The sequence below is a fragment of the Gracilinanus agilis genome, chromosome 1 (genome assembly GCF_016433145.1).
Source record: "Gracilinanus agilis isolate LMUSP501 chromosome 1, AgileGrace, whole genome shotgun sequence".
In the NCBI taxonomy this organism is placed as follows: Eukaryota; Metazoa; Chordata; class Mammalia; order Didelphimorphia; family Didelphidae; genus Gracilinanus; species Gracilinanus agilis.
The window spans coordinates 587,673,331-587,695,101 of record NC_058130.1 but is presented as its reverse complement, the minus strand read 5'-3'; the positions used below and the strand labels follow the sequence as shown (position 1 = coordinate 587,695,101).

Sequence of the window (21,771 nt, the reverse complement as noted above, 5' to 3'; positions counted from 1 at the left end):
ATGAAAAAGCTCTAGAGATTACAGAATATGAATACAAAAATTGGCCAACTTTCGCAAAGGCAAAAAAATAGTGGAAAGCAGGTAATTTATATTAATTTGTAAAGATATCATGCTTAAAAAATAGGGTTGATATTTAAATAATGAGATAATAGAACATGAGCATGTTTAAAAGTGGCAGGGAAAGCATAAAAGAGAAGATATTAAAATTAAAGATGAAGGTAAGTGGGGGGGATGATGCCTAAAAAAGACATCAGAGTTCAAGGTACAAGTTGGGGTTAGGAAAGAGACGGAAACAAAAAAAAGAAAAAAGTGATGACATTGAGAAATTAATACTGTGTTGTATTATTTATTAATAATATTTCTATGTTTCTCTTTAGCCTCCCAAGATTAGACTGAAACAGCTTGCTTCCAAACTAAAATTACTCCCAGTCCCCCACCCCCATTCCGAGCTATCAAACTGGGCTGGCATCTTCTGTCTTTTGATAAAGACTTTGAAAGGGTTAAAGGCAGAGCTGATCAGCCATGGTGAAGACAGATACATTTGGAAGCAAGTTGGCCTAGTGACATGGTGGTTTGTGAGAGGAGAGGCTGCTGGCTACTTACATCCCCTGTGATAAAGTTATGAGGGAGGAGTTGAAGTCTCTAAGTCCATTAGAGATGTCCAATTTATTGGTTAGATGTTACACTAATCAATAAATTGATATTCTTATCCCCAAACCAGTCTCTCAAATATCTTAAGTTACAACACAGAAAAATACTGAACCAATTAATAGGAGGAAGTTCATAGTAAATGACATTAATTTTTTTCATTCTAGAAGGCAAAGTAATTTACTAAGATAAGTTTAAAGCAGAAGTGTCAAACATTCAATAGCCCCAGGATTCATGTGAGGCCCACAATACTTCCAAGTATGGCCAGAACTTGATTGAGTGGCACCCAAGCAATAGTAGTTGAGAGAGATTCTGGAGTTCTGGTAGCCACACACCAAGAGCAACTGACAATATTTCCTGCAATAGTCTCCCCTGCATTGTTTTTTATCTTCTTTAATACCAGTTAATTTTTTCAACTTTCTTAACTTTTTTTCCTTGCATGTAATTCTATTACAAAAATTTCTCAATTTTCTCAACTCTTCATTGAAGGAATTCCTTCAATAGTCAGTCTCTTCCACTTCAGTTTTTGTTTCCATGATGAATTTCTTTACTCCAAAGAAAATTAGATTACAATTCATTTTACATATTTCTAGTGATCCTTATTAATAAATTTCCTCTTATTTGCCAAAGCATTTCTCTCAAAAATAAATTCATCAAAATTTCTACTTTAAAAAAAAACAACAACAACCACCAAGTTTAAATCTTACCTGGTTGTAATAACTTAAGAATTCATTCCTCTCTTTTTTAAAAAAGAATGGGCCAGAGTGAATTTTATAGAAATTTTGGTTATTTCCTAGATGTCTTAACAAATCTTTTTCTAGACTATACTGTGAAGAATGTGGAGTCATATACTTATGTGTATGTTCAAATATAAAGTGCTGGAGATAATAGCCTACTGGGAGAAATTCTAGGTAATCTTATCACTGATGCTGATGAGGTTAAACATGGCTGTAAAAAAGTACAATTAATTTTCCATCAAAATTCATAAGATCTTAAGATTTAGAGTTGGGAGATATCCAATGCCATCATTTTATCAAGTAAAATCAGTAGTTGTGTGGCACAGTGAATGAACAGAGTGGTAGGCCTAGAGTCGGGGAGTACTGAATTAAAATCTGGCCTCTAATAATTACTAGTTGTGTAATCCTGGTCAATCCGCTTAACCTCTTTCCCTCCTGAATTTCCTCAATGTCGAAATGGAGATAAAAAGAGCACCTACCTTCCAGAGTTGTTCTGAAGAGCAAATGAAATATTTGTAAAGTGCTAAGGAACATGGGTGCTATTTACTTTTATTATTTAAAAAACTGAGATTAGAAGCTTAAGAGACTTGTCTAAGGTAACAGAGGTAATAGCAGAGCTGAGATTTGAGCTCTGACTCTAAATCAAGTACTCTTCCCCCCATGCCAGGGTTCCTTCTTTTGATTCTTGAATTCAAAAGCTTTCTTTTCATTAGAACATCTGCAGATAGCATGTAAGCCATTGAGTACAGTGGAAAGGGCGATAGCTTTGAGGTCAAAGGACCTAGGTTCAAATCATATGTTTGATGCTTATTACTTGTGTAACTGAATCTTCTTGGGCTTTAGCTTCCTCCTCTGCAAAATAAGAGAATTAGATTTGATGGTCTCTAAGATCCCTTCCAATGTATGATCCTATGAGCTTATGATTTTCCTGATCCAGTTTAGAGCAGAAGCCATTACCTAATACACACATGGGAAAATGTGACATGATTATTCACGGGAAAGATTTCTTTTTCATAGTATAATTCATTTATTCCTAGTGTTTTCAATTTCAACAATCTGGTTTAAACGTTAAAACAAATAAACGTTATTAACAGAAACTTTTGTAGTACTCTTAAATCTTCATTCTTAATGTTTTACTAATTAGACTGATCTTTTTAAAACAGAACTGGCCCAGGTAAAGGGGAGAAGAGAAAGGAATCAGCATTTGTTAGGTGCTTAGTATGTCTAGTATGATACTTAGTATGTTACTGTGCTAAGTGCTTTACAGATACTAACTCATTTGACCTTACATCAATCTTGTGAGGTAGGTGCCATCTTTATTTTACAGATGAGGAAAACTCAGACAGATAGAAGTTAAATGACTTGAATAAGGTCACATAGTTAGTAACAGCCTGAGGCTAGACTTTAACTTAGGTCTTTTTTACTCTAGGCACAGCACTCTAGCCACTGGTCCACTTGGCTGCCTTATATATTCACTTTTATAATGCTTGTTCCACCACTCAGAAGTAATTGTAGTAAGTATGGCTCTTCCTGTTATCATGTAATAAATCAATGAAGACTGCACTTCATTCAAATAAAAATAAAGAAGGAATAACCCTTTGCTTGTTTTTGAAAGCTTTTTTGGGAAAAAAGTTATATGGAGGAATTTGTGGTTAAAAAAATACCTTTAAAATAGAATTAGATTTGCTTAGACATACATGCAGGAAAAAATTACATGATACCTTACATAAAACAAAAAGCAAAGTTTCAAGAACATAAAACTTCAATGTATGTATACATGTACATTTCCAGGCTTTTCTTTTTAGAGAACCTACCACTATTCCCATGTCTACCTGTTTCTAGTTCAGATGTCTCACAATGGGAACTGACAGCTAAAAGTCCAGTATGAGGATGATTTTTAAACCTGACTGCTGTTTAGTATATTAAAGGTGAAAATGTGTGGGAATAGTCTTTCTCAGGTATTTTATTTATTTATAAGGGCAGAGATATTTTGATTCATCGGCTTATATTAACATCAAAAATTTATGATGGAATCGACTTCATTTAAAATATGTAATGAGGATAAGTAGTGTTAGTTATATGACATATCTTTTTATCATGATTATTCTTTCTTCTTCCTCTTTGTGTTAACTTCAGATCTTAGCTCTGATAAGCAAATGGTCTAATTACATATAGACCGCTATCTGTTAAAATGTGGCCAATTTCATTCTCTGTGGTATTTAGTATTGACACTGTGCTGCCTGCAGCTAACCTCAAGACACATGCTACAGGGGTCTGCTGGAAGAGACTCATAATCACCAAAAGAACGGACGAGCAGCAGCTGTGGCTCGAAAGGTAGCTGTGTGGTTAAAAGAATGGGGCCAACGCAAGAACGTGGCTTTCCTTCCGAAGCCATGGGTCACCAGCAGCTCTGCTGGAGCCACCCTCAAAAATTTGGCCAGGGGCGTCAATGACATCTGTTCTAACTGGTGTGGCCTAAACACGTGCTAGCAGTGTTTCCAACAATATACCAAAGGTGTGGGCTTTATCAAGTTGGACTAAATTTTATTTATGGACCTTCAATGGTTTCTGATCATCAGTGACCATTTTACTGGACTCTGGAACAACTATTTGTGCAACCCACCTAAAGACTGATTCTGTTGTGCATACTTATGCTAATTTGCACATATCATTAAAAAAAGGTCACCCTCAAAAAAAAAAAAAAAAAAAGCACCTGATACTTTCTGTCCCTGATCACCTCTGATCACTGACAAAAGGATCCATTAGAGAAGGAAATGGTAAATCACTGTAGTATCCTCACCCAGAAGACCCCATGGATAGCTACAGTCTATAGGGTCACAAAAAGTCAGACATTAATAATGGCTGAACAAGGAGTTGGTCTGTCCATTCACATAGGAAAGACAACGTAGATGAAGAATGGCTATTACCCATATTTCAAATTATGTCCACCCCTAAAGTTTGTCTGATCTCTTCTGTTATATATGCACACCTGCGAAAGCCTATTTAGAAATGAAAAATCAGTTGGGACCAGAATTGAAAAGGAGAATGGGTTGGATTGTATTCAGCAAATAGTAAAGCTCTTTTACTGATCCCAACTTTCCCATGAAAGCAAAAGTCCATTTCTTCAATGCTAATATTGTGCCAGTTTTTTTTAAGGAAGCAAATCATGGTAAAAAACTACCTTGAAAAAACTCAGATGAGTTATACCTAAAGGGCAGAGAAGGTAGATTCAAGAAGGATATAATATTGGTTTAAGAAGAAATCAAAAGATTACGAGAGTAAAGGACACTATGCTATTTTCAGATGCTCTAATTAAAAAAAAAGGCTTCTGAATTTGAGAATCAAAAGAAGGAAGTGACGTGGCAAAAGCAAGGGATTACAAATGGACAGCCAGAGTGTTCCTCTGGTACCCCTGTGATGTTAAGAGACAGCATGTTGGATGGAACTCTGTAGCAAACTTTTGGAAGAATGTGTAAAAGAGTTGCATAGGATGGGCAGTCATGCATAGGTTATGATCTGTATTACTGAAATTATAGGTCTGTTGAATACTTGGAGTCCTAATGAAAATGAGTTCATTCTAACTCAGCCAAATAATTCTAGTCTTGGAAAGGTAATGGCTAACTGCATAATGGGGATTGGGAATATAGGATTTCTTCTTGTTGTTTGCACCCATTCATTTGGTTGAGGTAAGATGGCATATTAGAGTGACAGATGTGGAGGCAGGAAGATTTGAATCTTGTCTGAAACACTACTAGCTCTGTGACTCTAAGCAAATGACTTTAGAAGCTTAACTTTTATCAGTCTTTCCCCTGACCTAAATTGGGAACATTAATATCTGTAGTATTTGGTTTACAAGGTTCTTAGAATAAAATGAAATAACAAATAGAAATCATTTTGCAAACTTAAGTTGCTATGTAAGTTATTATTAATAAAAATTCCTTAAATTTTCAATTCATAGTTTTACAAAATAAGAAATGTCAGACTTTAGAACTGAACTAGGAAAGAATTTATCTTTTTAGAAAATATATGCAAGCAGCAAAGCTTTCTGAGAACATATTATCACCTAAGAATTTTAAAATATCATGTATAAATATCAAAGAACATGTATACAATCATTTTAAGACTTTTAGTTATTAAGCCATATTTACTACCTTTATTTTTAAATCTATAATTTTCTTTGTTACAAAAATTTAGTTATTATAACTACATTTTAATAATTCCCACAATATGTTGGAAGATAAGGAATCAATAGAGACATTATGCTAAGTATTCATATGTCTTTTGTAGCAAGAATGTGACTATTTAAAATTTTTTTGCTTTTTAAAAATCAAAGGTGCTAAAAATAAAAATGAGTTTTTAAATGGTCTCAATAAATATACTTAAAGATAGTATGATGAAGAGGATGAAATATTCCCAGTATTTTGCTGGAAATCATAATTTTTCACAAAATGTTCTTTGGTGTGACTATCATCAAAATAAGCCAAGTCATATAGGTCAACAACAAAAGAGGAAAAAGCCTGGAATGGACACTAAGTTGGTCAATTTGATAAACCATTAAGTTTTCTCAAGCATTTAATATCTGGAGGCTACAAGAGTCATTCTTGGGAAAACTATTAAACTAAGTAGAAGGCATGAAGAAAGCAATGAACTATAAAATGCTGTTAAAGCTTTAATTAAAGCATTACCAAAAAGTTATAACAAATTGCATGTATCAATAAATCCTCGTAACATTTCCAAAAATGAGGAATGTTGCCAAATAAAATGTGATTTTTTTTACTTTTTCATGCTAAATTCTTATGCTATTCTTATAGAGAAAACGATTACTATGGCAACAACAGATCATAAATAGATTAAGATTAACTTGTCTCACAATGGTTGCATTCTCCCTTTCCTGATACTGGGTGATCTATGCAACTCTTGGCAAATTCTGTCTCCCAAGGACCAAAAGCAATGTCCTCATTTTTCTGTATTACTTAATGGTTCACTAGCACTTCAGTAACATAAATATTCAGTGTGTCTTACTAAAAGTCTTTGTGATCTTACCAGTGTGGAGAATTGCTTCCAATATTAGTAAGCTCGGTATTCTTTTTTCAAATATAAACCCAAAGGAAAAAAATAGACTTCAAATAAAAATGGATGTCAAGATGTCTATTTGCTCCACTTGAATTTTTAAATGAAGCATGTAGTAAAACAAAAATCATACATAACCCTCCATATTCCTTAATGCTGAATAATCAGAAAAGCTTTGAGTATCATGCATTGTTAGTCTTTCTCTAAAACTTTCCTCAAATATTCCTATAAGATCCATTTATTCAATTTATATGAGAAATTCAGAAAATAATTACTTTGATCATAATCCATACTACTGATAATCAAATCAAAATAAAAATTCTATATTAGAAAACGATCCCAACAGCTATCGTTATTTGCTTGTATGAAACTACCAAATGAGAAAAGACTATTTATTGCCCTTGCCCTATAATTTTGATGTCAAAATGTAATTAATTTCCCTTTCACATAACTTTCCTTCTGGTAAGCTTTCTTATTTGCAGCAATAGCTAGAGATATTCTACTGTTTTGGTCAAGGCATCTGAAAAAGTAATTAGTAGCTCCTCAAGGGTAGAAACTAATATTGCCTTTTTTTTTGTATCCCTGGCACCTAATAAATAAACAAATGATAATGGAGTAAAAATTTTTTTTTAAAAAAACCCTTAATTTCTGTGTATTGGCTCCTTAGTGGAAGAGTGGTAAGGGTGGGCAATGGGGTTCAAGTGACTTGCCCAGGGTCACAAAGCTGGGAAGTGTCTGAGGCTGGATTTGAACCTTGGACCTCCTGTCTCTAGGCCTGACTCTCAATCCACTGAACTACCCAGCTGCCCCTAGTAAAATAGTTTTTGATGACAGTATACATTTTTTAAATTATTTTTTCATCTAAAATAAAATAAATAAAATTTGTATGCTATCCTAACACAAAGAAGAATAGAAAGAGGACTGACTGAACATGAAAATGTGGAACTCTACTACGTACAACATGCTTTTCCTTTAAAGTATGTATATATAATAAATTCAACATGTAGCTTTCAAAAATGTCCTGTTTTTTTGCAATTTTCTCCTGGCTTCCCTTCTATTCTCTTTTTTACAAACAGTGTCAGTATTTTGTGCAAATAAATTCTCACACTGGCCACGTCCCAAAATATATGCCTCACTCTGCACCTTAAGTCCATCACTTCTCTATCAGGAGGAGTATGTAGCATGCTTTACCACTGATTCTCTGCAATTATGGTTTGTCACTGCATTAATTATAATTCTTTTTTAACATTTATTAATATTTATTTTTTAGAAAAGTTAACATGGTTACATAATTTATAATTCTTAAGTATGAGTCTGGGTGAGGGGAACAAAAGTTGGGGGCAGTGAATGCATGTTGTCTGCCTCCAATATGGAGCATTAGTGCTGAAGTACATTGCTGTTCCATTATCCTTTTCTTCTGAGGTGGAGAGGAGGAGATAATTAGGAAGAACAAGTTTAAGAGGATAAGATAGAGCGAAATACATAAAATTGAAAAATTTTTTATACAAACAAATCCAATGAAATTAGATGGAAAAGTTGACTGAAAAAACATTTGCAGTAAGCTTCTCTGATAAAGGTCTCATTGTTAGATACATAAGGAACTGATTTAAATTTATAAGAATAAGAGCCATTCCCCAACTGATAAATGGTCATACAAAGTCAGTTCTCCAGGGAGGAAATACAAACTGCCTATAATCATATAAGAAATGTCCCAAATCACTATTAGAGAAAAGCAAATTAAAAAGTATATTTGAAGTTCTACTTCATACCCAAGAGACTGGTGAAGTTGACAAAAATGATGATAGTTGGAGGGGCTACTGGAAAACAAGGACTGTTGTACTCTTAATGGGTCTGTGAACTGATATAGCAATTCTGTAAAACACTAACATAGTGCATACCCTTTGACCTAGCACAGCACTAAGAGGTAATTAACCAATAAGTAGGCCAATACCTCAAGGATATCAAATAAAGGAAGAGATCTTGTATGTACACAAATATAAACAGCAGCTCCTTTTGGGGTGGCAAAGAACTAGAAACTGAGGGGGTGTCCATCAACTAAAGCAATGGATGAACAAACTATGGTATATGAATGAAAAGAAATACTCTTGTGTTTTAAGAAATGAGATAGAGTTGGTTTTAAAAAACAGGGGAAGACTTGTATGCTCTGTGGCAAGACTGAAGAAAGCATGACTAAAAGAACAATTTATAATATCAATATTGTGGAGATGAACACAGGGCCAGTTAGGTGACTCAGTGCAAAGAGCACCAAGCCTGAAGTAGGGAGGTCACAGATTCTAGATTAGCTGCTTCCTAGCTTGTGGCTTGACTCCAGTTGCCCAGCCCTTGGGCTCTTCTATCTTAAAACTAATACTAAGGCTGAAAGTAAAGGTCAAAAAAAAAATAAAAACTAACCTTTTTGGAAAAACTTAAGAATTATGATCAACACAACAATGATTGTGGGAGCTATGAGGAATACTGATACCTATTTTGTGACACAGAAGTAAAACTAACATGCAAAATGAGATGTATGTTTTTGGACATTACTAACAAGGCAATTTGTTTTGCTTGACTAGGATTTTGTTTTTGTTTCCCAGTGGGTTGGAGAAAAAAAAAAGCTTCATAACTGAAAAGAAAATAACATTTAACTGAAAATACACAGAAGTTTTAAAGGTAACAGACAAATATAAAAGCTTTTAAAGTAACATGCTGAATTCATTATATTCTTTAAAAAGCATGCTCAAATGTGTTCTATTTTGTAAATGGAAATGTTTATTTTTGGAGGTATTTGTGAAGTTCTGGAAAAAAGATTAAAAAATCTAAAGAAAGAACTGAGGTCAAGAACAGGTAAAAATATGGACTATTTATGATTATTAACTTTGTTAACTTCCTATCCAACAGTGCATTGTACAGAATAGAAACTTAATATTTACTGAAAGGATTTATTATTAAAAGACATAAACACCTAGGAGCCAATACACAGAACTTAAGGGTTTAAAAATGTAAAAAAAAAAAAGATATAAATGAGGAAATGCATGGTAATATTGAAGCATAATTTACTATGAGAGAGACATGTTTATTACTATCCAGAAAAGATGCTATTAGTTATGGTTTCCTATAAGGTCTTTCTATTAAGTCTCAAGTTTTTTATTTATACCACAGCTAGGTGGCATAAGTCAGAAATATCTGGGTTCAAATCTGGCCTCAAACACTGACAAGCTTTGTGATCTTGGATCTTGGGCAAGTCACTTAACTCTTGTTTGCCTCAATTTCTTCAATTGTAAAATAAGTATAATGATAACACCCATCTCACACAGATGTTTATTTTCACAGGGTTGTTGTATGGCTCAAATGAGATAATATTTAAAAAACATTTAGTACAAGGTATGGCATATAGTAGGCACTTGAATAAATGCTTGTTTCCTTCCTTTGTTGAAAGGATACACCTCAAAAAAATTTTTTAATGGTCATGTCCAAAAATATGTCTCATTATACCTTTTCATTCCATTAGGATGTGAGTAGCAAGCTTCATTACTGGTGTTCTATATGGTTAGTCACTACATTGATTAGAGTTCTTAAAAGTTTTCCAAGTTATTTGTCTTTACAATGTTTTTTATTATATAAGTTATTCGACTCGCTTGAGTGTTCCTTCAGATATATAGGATAAGGAAGAATAAGAGGAAGTAAATATTAGGCTAGGACTAGGTAATAAAGCTTTTTTGCCATTACTGTAATTTCTCTAGCTTGTTTTTCCATTGTACCACAAATCATAATTTTCTATTTCAAAGGGAACTAAATCTTTGTGGAAAATGTTTATTTGAACAAATATTTTCAAGTTGTGATTTATTGCATCTTCTCTGGCCTACAGAAGTTACTGAAAATAAAAAGCCAACATTTGCATAGCATTGTGGAGTTTACAAAGTGCTTTATATATACATACGTCATCTCACTGGATTCGTATTGCCATTCTCTGCTATAGGCATTAAAGATGCCTATATTTCCAGATGATGATCTGAAGGCTCAGGAAGGCAAACTGAGCTTGGTCATATAGCTAATAAGTATTAGGGAAGGGATTCAAGCACAATTCTTGATGATTCTAAGTCTTACCCCAGTATTCTAAGGATTCTGACATATTGCTTTTCAATCTTAAATGATTCTTCTAATATGTTGTATTTTATTTTCTCAATGACTTTTCCACCATCTTGAGAAGGGCCCTACAATTTGTGCCAATTTTGCATTATTCCATTACAACTAGAACTGTATTAGACAAAAGTAGATACTCAAATACTGAGCTGAATATTCGAGATTTGGTCAGCAGGAAACAAGGATTTGTATATTATACATAGTATAGTAACTTTCAAGAAGAATAAAATGGACAAATGCTTCTCAAATAACAAAATTTCTTTCTGAGCCAGTTTCTGTTAAGGGTCCATCATAGTGCCCCACACAAAATCTTGCATGTAATAGGTAATTAAATATTTGTCGATTTAGTTAAGGAAATTATGCATATGCAAACAAAGAACCACATGTCCTTCAATCTATCATTCAGAAAATCATTTTCAAATTCAAGTGAAATTAAAATTCTACAGAACAGCTTGTCAATGTGAAATTAGCAGGATGTACAAGCAACTTAGAACACTTATGTTCAAAATTAAACCTGAATTTCAGTATGGAGAGTGCCATAGCTCTTAAAAAAGAAAAATCATTTTTAAGTGCTAAAAACTTCACTAATTTGTTAAATACTTTACATGCAAAGAATCTGTTTTGATTTTGAATGAAAGCATTGTTAGTAACTTGAAACAATCTGGTGATCCCAAAATTGCTACACATTTATGTTAAAGAAGTATGCAAGTTTTCAGCCGAAATATAAAAGTATCTACCTAGCCAACTTCTTTAAATTTCCTTTTACTTGATATTTTTTTAGGCAAGATAAGTTGCCTTAAAATGGAACGCCCTACTGGCAAATAACAACAATCTCATATTCTATGCAAGTATAAAACTTATTATGTTCTGCTACATATTTTTGAAAAATTTCCATTTAAAATGACTTTAAACACATACACACACATTTTGGTAATTGGCTATTTAAAACTGGGTTATATAGAAGGATTCCTTCCATGAAACCAGATGGTTAAGTTTTTTTGGGAAAAAAAGAGATAAGATATTTATCTCAAATGTGGAGTGGATATGACTTTCTAGTGAACAAATGTACAGTCAAGACGACAGAGTAAAGGGAGGGACTTATCTAAGCTCTCCAAAATTATACTCTGAATAACTTTAAAATAATGCTTCAAAATGAATCTATCGTTACAGAACCAACAAAAGGATGAGATGAAAGAATTCTCTAGACCAATGATGGTCAAACTTTTAAAGAGAGGGCCAAAGGAAAGGAAATGCTTATCTGTCAGTCTGTTTCTAAGGCAACTCTTTGGAAGTTTCATTGTATTCGTCAGATTAGGAATAATGTCTTGGGGCCGGATAGAACATTTCAGGGGGCCACATGTAGCCCACGGGCTGTAATTGGCCTATCACTGCTCTAGACCAAGATAACCTAGAAGGTCAGAAGGAAAGACTGCCTCATTAATGAAAGGGTTACACAGTCTAGCACCAGGGAAGTCAGCAGCAATCCCAGGAAGGGGATGACTAAATCAGTAGGGGAAGTTTCTGGAGCTCTCAGCCTACTGAGAGGTAACGAGGTTGGGCAAATGATCAAAAGATTATATTAAGACTCTTTACTGGCACTGATAACAGGAGCACCAGCAGTAGCAGGGATGCCGGTCCCATTTCCAGTGTGGAAAAAGGTACTTGTTGTTGCTCATAGACCAGAACACAGGCCAAGTAAGCAGTGACCGCACTTCTCCTTAGATCGTGCCACTCTGGAAGAACTGAAAACTTTGCTCTAGAACTAACTCTGAAAATAGAAGCATAAAAAACCTAAAGCTTAGGCCAGTGACTCCTCTACCCTGGGAGCAAAATGTTATAACAGATTAACTTAGTTATTTGCTGTGATAAACCCTGAATCACTCTCCTCATACCCTGTCTCATGTTATCCTTGGACCAATGTGCCAAACCTGGACTTTTTATTATCTGAACCACTCATATCTTCTTGAATCATGCCTATAGGAAATCTTATAACCATGGTGATGAAGGTAATCGACAAATGTTATCTAAATTATATTAGTCATAGATGCATGACTTATTTATAAAAGCCCATACAATAAATAACCAGAGGATTAGGAAAAGAAAATATCTATATAAATGGAAAAATTTTCACACAAAAAGTTAAAATTAGAAGTTTAGTAAAAATTAGAAAGAGTTAACTAAGGGGGAAAAATCTTTGTACTTTGTTTCTCTGATATAGGCCTGCCTGATGTCCAAAATATACAAGAAGCTGAATGACATATAACAAGAATCATTCCTCCAAAAGATGAATGATCAAAGGATAGAATAGTCTCCAGTTCTTTAAAAAAGTTTATGCTATCCACAGCCTAATGAGAAAATTCTCCAATTCACTAATAATTATAACAATTCTGAGATTCGACCTCATACTGTCTGGATTAGCAAAGATGATAAAAAAGCAAAATTACAACTATCAGTTAATAAGAATTTAACAAAGTGCTCACTATGTGCCAGAAACTGCTAACAATGGGGAAACAAAGAATATTTAAAATAAGGTCTGTGCCCTTGAGGAGTTCACATTCTAATGGATGAAACAACATGCAATAAACTATGTACATATAAGACATAAACAGCAGCAAAAGTAGAGTAGAGAAGGGGCAGAGTGATCCAGGCATAAGAAACAAGAAGTGCAAAGTTGGGAGATGGAATTTCATGTGAGGAATAGCAAGAACTGGTAAGGTAGGAAGGAGTTACATTTTTTTTTTTTGGATATGTTGATTTATTTTGTTAAACTGAGATTATTTCTTATAAGGAAGGGGACTGAGAAGAGTAGGCAGAGATAGAAATGTCAAAAAAAGAAAATAAAGTGTTACTAAAACATTAAAAATGAACAGAGGAATGATCAGAAGGTGACAGACACAAAATGAGTAGGGTGATTCTGTTACTGCTGCTGTTTTAAATTTTACATACACTTTATTTTTTTAATCAATTAAAATTTTTTTTTATTTTCATGACATAGTATCCTTTTTTATCTTAGAAATATTTTATCTATTAATTATTTCAGTCCTCCCCTACCCTCAAAGGAGTTACTTTTTAAAGGGTGTAAAATTTCAAATGGGTTTTTAAAAAATTTGATCCAGGAGTTTATGTAGGAAGGTCGGAATCACATGGTAAGATCAGCACTTTAGGAAAATCATTTTGGCAGTTGAGTGCAGGATGACGTGGAGTGGGGAGAGATATGAGGTAGAGGGAGCATATTTCATGAGTCCAAGAAGAATGTAAGGGATTGTACTACAATGGATTATGGAATAAAACCTGAAGATGATTTCGGCTGGAAAAACAAGGCAAGGTAAGAAAAGGTAAGTGAAATTACACTCAGCTCAAATAATACCTCTGACAGAAGACCTTTCTTTGGTGCCATGCCCTTTCCAATACTATTTACTTGACCCTTTTCCTCTAAGATTACCATCTTTCTACTTTGTAGATATTTAGTTATGTTATTTTATGTAAGTTCCTTGACAAAGACTCTTTTTATGTCTTTCTATCTCTAGCACTTAGCACAGTATTCAAAATATTGTAAAGGTTTAATAGATACTTATTGATTGATTGAAACAACTAGCTCTAGTAGTATTTGTCTCTCATATTTTAGTCATGTAAACATGAAAATACTAGTCATAATAATAACAGGAAACAAAGAAGTTATCAGTTTCGAACTTTAGAAAAAAATTCCTCCTATGAGTCTCATTTTTTTTATTAGCAATTTCATCTCTGAAAATAAAGTGACATAATTGACTTGATCTGAAGTCTTGATAACTGGGTAAATGCTTTAAGATAAGTCTGACTGAAAACCACTATTAACCACAGGATGAATAAAGCCAATATTAAAGCTATCATTGAACAGCTTTCCTTCAGAGCTGAAATCTATATAAATTTAGAAAGAACAAACAAAAACAGTTGTATGCTACTGAAAAATCCTAGCTAGTACTTCCTTAAATTTCAACAGAGTTAAATGTAATTTCTTCTACAGGGCAGCAGGGCACTGAGAACAAGCACTGTCATACTGAGGTTTCTGCTAGAACTATTAATCAAGGTCTTTCTAAAATACTACTCAAAGTATTTATTTCTTTTAAAATATTAATAAAATTGCTTCCAGAGGAAAAATGCCTGCCTTTTCCAAAGGACTCACTAGGAGAGATGTGAAGAAACAACTGCAATGGCACTACATTTAAAAAAAGTCAGACAAATGGATCCCCAAAAGGAAGAAGAGCAACTTATACGTGTGGGGCAGCCCTATAAGGTATATATTTTCTCATCTTTCTTTCTTGCTTCTGGGAGGGACAGCTGTATTGCCCCAAATATTTATCTCATGGACTTTACCTACACCCTAGGCAACCTTACTTTGTTCTGTCACATGTACCTGAATTTCCTGATAAACTAAAGAACATTCAATACATGAGAATATTTTGTGTTACCGATTTCCTCTTACCTGTTTCCCAAATGTTTCTTGCAAAGGGAATTTGGTGGATTAATAAAGTCAATAAAGTTTTTTCTTCCTTGTGATTTTAGTAGCCTAAATATTAAATCAGAGGTATAGTCAATAGAGCACGGATGCAGCAGCCAAGAAGACTGAGTTCAATTCTAGCCTTAGATATGTACTAACCTGGGCTAGTCTTAGCCTGTCTGCCTCAGTTTCTTCACCTGTAAAGTTGAGCACCTACCTCCCAGGGAAGTTGTGATAATCAAATGAGAAAATGTTTTAAAAATACTCTGAAAACCCTAAAGCACTACACAGATGATATTTTTATCATTATTTAAGAAGTTTTAAGAAGAGCTAATAAGTTTTAAATTAATTTTCTCATAACGTCCTTATTTTAACTTGTTAAAAGTTACATGATCCTTTATGTCTATGCTGCAGATAGAATTAAGGATAACAAGGACACAATATTAGTCAGATAATGAAGGAACAAATACTTTCAGATAATATGAAGATAAGCAGGAAAACTTTAGTACTTAATGATATTGGACTTTTAGATTGAATTTCCATTGTTAAAATATAGTTCAATCATTGTGAAAACATTTATTCTGTGTCACTGTTTTGTGATCATTAGAAGCAAAAGGGAGGCATATTTCAGCAGAGCATAAGGAAAAACTTCTTGACAAGAGGAGATATCAGAAAACAGAATTGGCTATCTTGTGAGATAATGAGTTTCCAGGCTGGGCCTGAATGAATGATCCATTTGTCAAAGATTTTATAGAAGGGAAGAATGCTTTAAATAGGGATTGGACTAGGTGACTTCCAGAGTTCCAACTAGGATTCTAGAATTTCTTTCAGTAACTTATTGTGGGTCAGAAGAAAGGAGGAAAAGAGAAGAAGAGAGTAGATATGACCTTGTTGTTGGTGATGATGATGATGATAAGGATAATAATAATAATCATAGCTAGCATTTACATAGTGGCTTTAAGTTTTGCAAAGTACTTTCCATGTTATCTCATTTGATCCTCCCAACAGCCCTGTGAGGTAAGTGCTACTATAACCTTTATTTAAAAGATGAGGAAACTGAGGCTGAGCGTGTTTAAGTGACTTGCCCAGTGTCATATAGCTAAATAGCATCTGAGGCAGGATTCAAACTCAGGTCTTCCTGACTCAAAGTTCACCACTCTATTGACAACGCCACCTAATTATCTAGGCTGCCTACTTTCCTTTGTAAAACAGACCAGTCCATTTTTTGGACAGTTCAGCTACTGAACTTATTCCCTATCCAAGTTTGATTCCTTGTGCCTTCCACAAAGTATTAATATATAGGATGTCTTCGAATAAAGGATCTAAAAAAGAATATTTCTACTTCATCTTCTGCATGTTGGGTTATAAAGTACATATGGCATTATGGTTGTCCCTTTGCCTAAGCTGGAGTATTGCAGGAAAGAAATGACCAAATAAAAAGAGAATGATGTTTGAAGTTGTCCTTGATTCTTAGCAAAACCAATGCCTCAATTCCCTTATTTCCCATCCTTCTATTTAGCTCCAAATTTTTTGTCTTCTAGCTTAACTTATAGCAAAAAATTTTTGAAAAAGAGATAGATGGAGCTAGGAATACAGTTTTTAGAGGATCGACAAAACTATCACATTATAGATACAGAAGAAATAACAGTAGTTAATCTCGTGGATAAATACAATTACCAGCAAAATATTCCCTTTGGTACAATCTCATCTTTGTCAATCTGTTAGTGTTTGTAAATATGGTGTGCACTGAACATCTGTTACAAGTAAACAAAAATCAAACACTATAATATATTCTTCTTATATGAGGTTATAAGCAATTTCTATTTTTGAAAATTGAGATAATATAATTTTGGGGAAATTCAAGTTAAAGTAATGATTATAATATTAATAGGTAAAAATCCTGAGAGAAAAAAAGACTTTCAAATGTAAATCCTAAAAATAACCTACATAAATAAAAAAATCATGATTTCCCCAAAGCCCCCACACTAAACCCATCAAATTCTAGTAATTTCTTTTTGTCTTCACATAAAGAACTTTTACCTGGGTATACTGCCTGACAGGCTTCTTTCACTCGATGATGATGACCCAGGTCTTTGTTCAATTTTTGTTCCAAGATTCTCAGTTTCACCCTTTTGGGGTTTCTCTCCCTCTTCTAGCTTCTTCTTTTCCGTGTCACTGTCATCGCTCCCTTCTCCTAAGATGTCATCAACCTATTAATTGATCAAGAGTCATTATGTACATGAACAGATGCAAAATAAAGTAAGCAGAACCAGGAAAACAACATACACAGTGATTACAATGTGAATGGAAAAATCAAACACAAAACACACACATACACATCTTGCCCAACTCTTTTATGGAGATTTAGGGTTGATAATTATAAAATATTGCATATAAGGTAAAATGTTTTTTATGTGCTAATTGGTTTCACTTAAATTTTTTTCTTTTACATTCCTCTTAAATTTTTAGTAATGATAAATAGCTCTCTGGGAGGGAGAGGAAAAGGGTGACAGGGTATCAAAAATCTATTTTTAAAAAAGTTAATGCATTCCCACAAGGTTTAAAAAAATACAACTACTAACCCAGGTTTTAAAGTTATTTAATTCTTCACCCACAAAAATGAAAACAGAGCAGTAATTCATAGATTCATATAAAAAATCTATGACAAAGCTATAGAAAAGATATGCATTTTTAAGACTTTTAACAAATTTAACTAGACATTTATTCCAACGGCATAGTGGCATGCTAAGACTTAAAAGGATTAGTAACTTTAAAATTCACTATTATAATATCAAGAATAACTATTAAAGAGCAAAAGCAAAGAAAGAGCACTGGATCTGGAGCCAGAGAAGCAGAACACAGCAGGCATTTAATAAATGTGTGCTGAACTGATTGTCACCATCAGCTTTTTAAAATAAGGAAAGTGTGAAAGCCAACTACAGAAATGCCTGAAGGACCCTGTCACTAGCGAATGGGAATGTTCAGTTTGACATCCTGGAGCATAACACTCTCTACCCACTCCGCCTTGTTATATCAGCAGTGTCTAAGAGCTCATATACAGTCTGCTAAAAATGGTCTTCCCTCAATAGTTTCTAAAGGAAATATCCAGAGATCACTAGTAAGGTTATGCTGCAGCAACTCAACCTTACAAAATGAGCTATTGAGTCCACTGTTTTGCTAACTATTGTGTGTGATTATTAATTATTTATGAGGGGCAGCTAAGAGGTATAGTGGATAAGAAGGCTGGATCAGGAATCAAGAAGACCCAAATTCAAATCTAGCCTTAGACAATAGCTTTATGAACCTGGACAAGTTACCATACCCTTTTTGCCTCAGTTTCCTCATCTGAAAAATGAGCTGGAGAAGTGGCAAACTATTCCAATATCGTTGCCAAGAAAATCCCAAATAGGGTCAGGAAGAGTTGGACATGACTGAAAAACAACTACAAGTCTGATTACTTGCGAAAAATTTTTTGCTAAAATTTTATGGTTAAATTTAACAGAATCAGTCATTGTATGGTAAGTTTGCATGACTTTCTTCTCCTATTCCTCTGCCCTTTACTTTTCAACAAACCCAGATTCCAATCAATGGTTCTCACACATTCTTTCCTTTTAATATTCCCTTTAATTATAATTCAAGCTCTGAGCTGAAGTTTTGTTTAATTTATACTAATTTGCTTCTCTAACTCTACCTTCCTTCTTAAACATATCTTTCTCATCTCCCTGTCTCTACCTGTTTCCAGAATGAATTTAATGTACTTTTGGGTCAAAAACCTTTAACTTCCACCTTAGAATCAATACTATGTATTTGTTCAAAGGCAGAAGAGCAGTAAAGGTTAGACAATGGGATTAAATGACTTGCCCAGAGTCACAAAGAAAGTGTCTGAGGCCAGATTTGAACTCAGAGGTTCCTATCTCTAGACCTGACTCTCAATCCCCTGAGCCACCTACCTGCCACCTATTTAATGAACTTTTAAGCCAAATAATCCTTTGATTCAGATAAGCTTGAGGTCTGTGAGATGTCTATCAATTCTCACTCCTTTATCCTTTCTCTATATTCTTCTTCTTATTCACCTCGAATGTGAGAAATAGTAAGTTACTTCCTTTCCAATTTCTTCCCCTAATGTACTCCTTCTTTGCTTGTCCTCTTTCCTCTTGCAAAATCAACAAGATGAAATCAAATTACACCTAAATTCCATGTTTGTTTTCTTTTTAAATTCAATATAAACTCAAACATATAAAACCCCCAAAAGAAATCATTTCATCATTTCCACAAAAGAAGCTTTTCTATGAAACTGTCAATCTCTGTTTAGTGCCTCCTGCTTCTTAAAAAGTGTTTAATAAATTTTACATATTTATTTCAAAATTCTCCTGGTTGTCTGTGCTTCCATCTGAGCTCCCTTCTGTTGTCTTCCTCATATCTGTGTTTCTGTGATCCTTCAAGACTATGAAATTTTGAAGGGAAATATCTTTTTTTTCCTCATTAGAATTTAAATACTTTATCATCCTTTAGCCTCTTCCAATTTTTCTAAGGTATTTTACCTTTCTAGATCTCTCTGGTTTCCTGTATTAATACTTTAAATGTTATATCCAACTTTAATTCTTTTATGAAGAATGTTTGAAAGTTCTCATTCTTTAAAATTAATTTTAATTTATCAAAAATTTCTCCCCCCTTGAATTATACTTAGTTTTTCTCATTAAGTTATTTTTGGCTTAATACTTCGTCTTTTGCCTTTTTGAAGATTATATCCCAAGATTTTCTCTCCTCTGTAGTAGTTGCAGCATTAATAATTTATTATTTGGAATATGATTGCTCCTGTATGGTATTGGTAGTTTCTTTCTGGATACTTGAAGTATTTTTCTTTCACTTAGAAGCTCTGCACATAAATGGTCAAACCATCTATAAAGTCATAGAAGAACTATGTTGGCAGAAGTGTAGTAACACAGAAGAAAATGCTTAAGATAGATACTGATGAATCAAGCAGCACAGGTTAAAGTACCTACTATACTGCTAAGTACTGTGCAAGATTCTGGGGCTACAAAACAGAAGTGAAACAATATTTGCCCTCAGGATTTATACTCTAATCATAGAAAAAGACACATGAATAATTTAGGGAGAAGGCACAAGCATATGGGGGAATCAGGAAGGGGTTTGTGTAAAAAGTGATGTTTAGTGAAAGATGGAAGTGAGGAAGAAGTTCATTCCATGTACCAGGAATAGCCAGAATAGAGATTGGAGATGAAATGTTAAGGAGGAGGAACAATAAAATAAGAAGTACAAATTTTCTGGACAATTTCTGTGTATTCTTGGAGATTATTTATGATCTAAGAAGTATTTATGATCTAAGAAGTAAAAGTTTAGAATGTACAGTAGAGAAAGAGAGACTTGAGGCAAGGAGAACCAACTGAAGATAATAATGACTTTAATGTCATTATATTGTATTTATTATATAGAGGAATGGCAGAGATTCTCTAGTCTGATTCAGAATTCTGTTGCTCAAAGATATTTTCTTTACAGAAAATTTATAGCAGAACGTATAAAACTTTAAAAAACAAAGATCATTTAAATATAAGTCTTTATCATTTATTCTCTTATCAAACAATCACCATCATTATTACACAGATATTAATATTATCAATGAGTTGTTAAAGAACCAAGATTCCACAATAATTCCACAATAAATTTTGGGTCAGGCTTTGTTTGGAGGAACAATTTTGAAACACAATATATTCATTCGTTTAAGTTACCATCTGAAAATATTTAATGTGGTAATCTGACATTGTTAGATAATTTCTATTTTCTATGGGCAAAGGTTCAAAAATAGAAGCCAGTGTTGTTCTTGTTTTAAAGAGGAGTGTAATTGTCAGGGAATGACCAGTAAGCATTTATATACAAAAATAAAAATTTTTTTAAGCAGGAGAAATGTTTGTATGCCTGCTTCTTTGAAGTAGATGTCACATGTCACTTTTGCTCCATCTGAATAGATTCTGTTGAGCTTTTAACATTAGAAATGTTAGCTATTTATAGGTGGCAAAGTGGAATAATATTTGGACTCTACTACAGTAAAACTGTTGAAAAAATGAAATAATGTATACAATTTTCTTTGTAAACTTCAAAGCATAATCAATTGGCTATTATCATCATGATATAGTTCTAATTCAATTATAGGCCTTGGGATACAAATTAAACTGGCAAACTTCCTTATTAAAATTCAGATTTATATTTTAATGTTTACTATATAGGTGAGATGTGCAACAAAAATTAGGAAAAGGAAATGAGAGTGGTAAATGGATAATAGAGGGAGATGAAACCAGGAAAAAGTGAAAATAAAATTAGCCTGTAATAAAGGAAAGAAAATGGAAATGTTAAGAGAAGAGAAAGAAAGGAGGATGAAGGAATAAAGATATAGAATAAGCAAAACAGTTGTGCTTGTGATCTTTGGTATGCTTCAATGGTACTTCAAATAAAAACTCTCCTCATTTTTAGCTTCGAATTTTATCTTCCTCCTTTCTGTAACTCTTCTGTGAGTTTCTTAAAAATAGGTTATTTGACAAATGAGCTTCTTCTGTTTGTCTACTGATAGGTGTTAATAAACAATAAAAACAGTCTAAATTCAAGCAGCAGAAAAGTCATTCACATTGAATATTATAGGTAGACTTTCAACATCTGAGCTCAAAAGGGGCAGTACTTAAAAACTGG

The 21,771-nt window shown here is 33.5% G+C and overlaps 1 protein-coding gene and 1 pseudogene across 1 annotated transcript in view; one reads left to right on the top strand and one right to left on the bottom strand.

Moving 5' to 3' along the window:
• Window positions 1–21,771, bottom strand: part of CTDP1 (CTD phosphatase subunit 1) — a 123,218-nt gene that overhangs the window by 26,009 nt on the left and 75,438 nt on the right. The window contains exon 11 of the mRNA XM_044667250.1: window positions 17,113–17,282. Coding sequence (XP_044523185.1) covers window positions 17,113–17,282 — 170 coding nt within the window. The remainder of the gene's footprint in view (window positions 1–17,112; window positions 17,283–21,771) is intronic.
• LOC123239936 lies at window positions 3,779–3,926 on the top strand (annotated as a pseudogene).